Source organism: Parus major, unplaced genomic scaffold (assembly GCF_001522545.3).
Source record: "Parus major isolate Abel unplaced genomic scaffold, Parus_major1.1 Scaffold1260, whole genome shotgun sequence".
Classification (NCBI taxonomy): domain Eukaryota; kingdom Metazoa; phylum Chordata; class Aves; order Passeriformes; family Paridae; genus Parus; species Parus major.
Window position 1 is genome coordinate 1 of NW_015380114.1, and position 1,604 is coordinate 1,604.

The window sequence follows — 1,604 nt, forward strand, 5'->3', positions numbered from 1 at the left end:
TTTTTTTTTTTTTTTTTTTTTTTTTTTTTTTTTTTAGCCAAAGCTTTGTTGTGCTAAACTAGTTGGACGAGTTAGGGTGTCGCTGCTCCCGATTGCTCTGGCCAATGGAACCCGATCCACCCTGCTGTGCGTAAGAGCGCAATTAAGGATTTAACCAAGCCTATGCTGCGCCCCAGCCAGCAGTCTGCCGGAGACAGACACCGCGCCGCAGCCTCCTCCCCCAGACATGTCTGCTTAGACCCGAGCAGCCCCGCCGCCAGCCCCAGCCCGCCGCCGGCTCCGAGCTATGACAGGAGTATTTGACAGAAGGGTCCCCAACATCAGATCCGGCGACTTCCAAGCTCCTTTCCAGACGGCTGCAGCCATGCACCACCCGTCCCAGGAATCTCCCACTTTACCCGAGTCCTCCGCTACGGATTCCGACTACTACAGCCCGGCGGGGGGAGCCCCGCACGGCTACTGCTCGCCTACCTCGGCTTCCTACGGCAAAGCGCTCAATCCCTACCAGTATCAGTACCACGGCATGAACGGATCTGCCGGGAACTATCCTGCCAAAGCCTATGCAGACTACAGCTACGCCAGCCCCTACCACCAGTACAGCGGGGCTTACAACCGCGTCCAGAGCTCCGCCAGCCAGCCAGGTGAGGGCCAGGGGCCGGGGGTGTGCGGGAAGCTCCCGCGGCTTTGGGGAGGCTGGGGGATCGCGCCCCGGCAGATCCCTGACCCACGGACCACGGGGATGCGGCTTTGCCTGAATCAGAAGGGAAACTAAAAATAAAGAAATAAATAGGAAAAAAAAAAAAAAAAAAAGAAAATTGAGAGGGGAATAAAAGTGGAGAACTGGTTTACTGCTCTACTTCTTTTGACCAGCCCGCATGATCTAAACTACAGATAGTAGGACTAGTGCTTTAGCGCTTCTGTCAGCTGCCCCCGGGCCCCCACGGCTACCTCCCTCCTCCTTCCCCCCGCAGGAAGAGGGAGAAAATAGCCGAGCCTTGTTGCGTGTCTCAAACTCAGGTTCGCGGTGTTGAAGAAAGTTTCCTTCCCCCTGTGCTGGAGGGGCGGGGGAGGAGACTGGGAGGGGGAGACCAGCCGTGGCGGGGCCGCGAAGCCGGGAGGGTTTTTCACCAGAAAACGTCGTGGGTTTAGTGTTTTACTTCTTTGTAACTTGCTGCAGGGGAGAAAAAAGAAAAAAAGAAAAAAAAGAAAAAAGAAAAAAAAATAAGAAGGGGTCAGGGAGGGAAAAAAAAAAAAAACAATCCCGTGGTAAAGCCAAGCAGCTGGGGCTTGGCTGGGACGAGTGCGGTCGCGGCGGCGCTTGGGGACACGCCGATGGGGCATGGGGATGGCGCGGGCGTGCGGAGGAAGTGGTCGATGCCTTGGGTCCGACTCCGCTCAGGACAGAGCTCTTCCCAGCAGGGCCCCAACCATCCTCCCAACACCCGCGGCGGCCGCGCATGCCCTGCGCTCCCTCCCGCGCAGTTCTGCGCGCCCGGCAGGATGCCCGGGGCGGGCGTGGGAGGCGGAGGAGGAGAGCCGGGGGTGGCCGAAGCCGGTGTGGAGGGAGCTGGTTCCCCCCCCTCGTCTCACCGCGGGGAGCTGGC

General features: G+C 58.7%; 1 protein-coding gene across 1 annotated transcript; it reads left to right on the forward strand.

Moving 5' to 3' along the window:
• Positions 1-131: 131 nt before the first annotated feature.
• LOC107199597 (homeobox protein DLX-5-like) lies at positions 132-810 on the forward strand. The gene has a single exon (XM_015616914.3). The coding sequence runs from the start codon at positions 287-289 to the stop codon at positions 770-772; it is 486 nt and encodes a 161-aa protein (XP_015472400.1). The 5' UTR covers positions 132-286; the 3' UTR covers positions 773-810.
• The last annotated feature ends 794 nt before the right edge of the window (positions 811-1,604 follow it).

Excerpts from the sequence above, each read along its gene's own strand:
- LOC107199597 (XM_015616914.3), top strand. The coding sequence starts at position 287 with ATGACAGGAGTATTTGACAGAAGGGTCCCCAACATCAGATCCGGCGAC.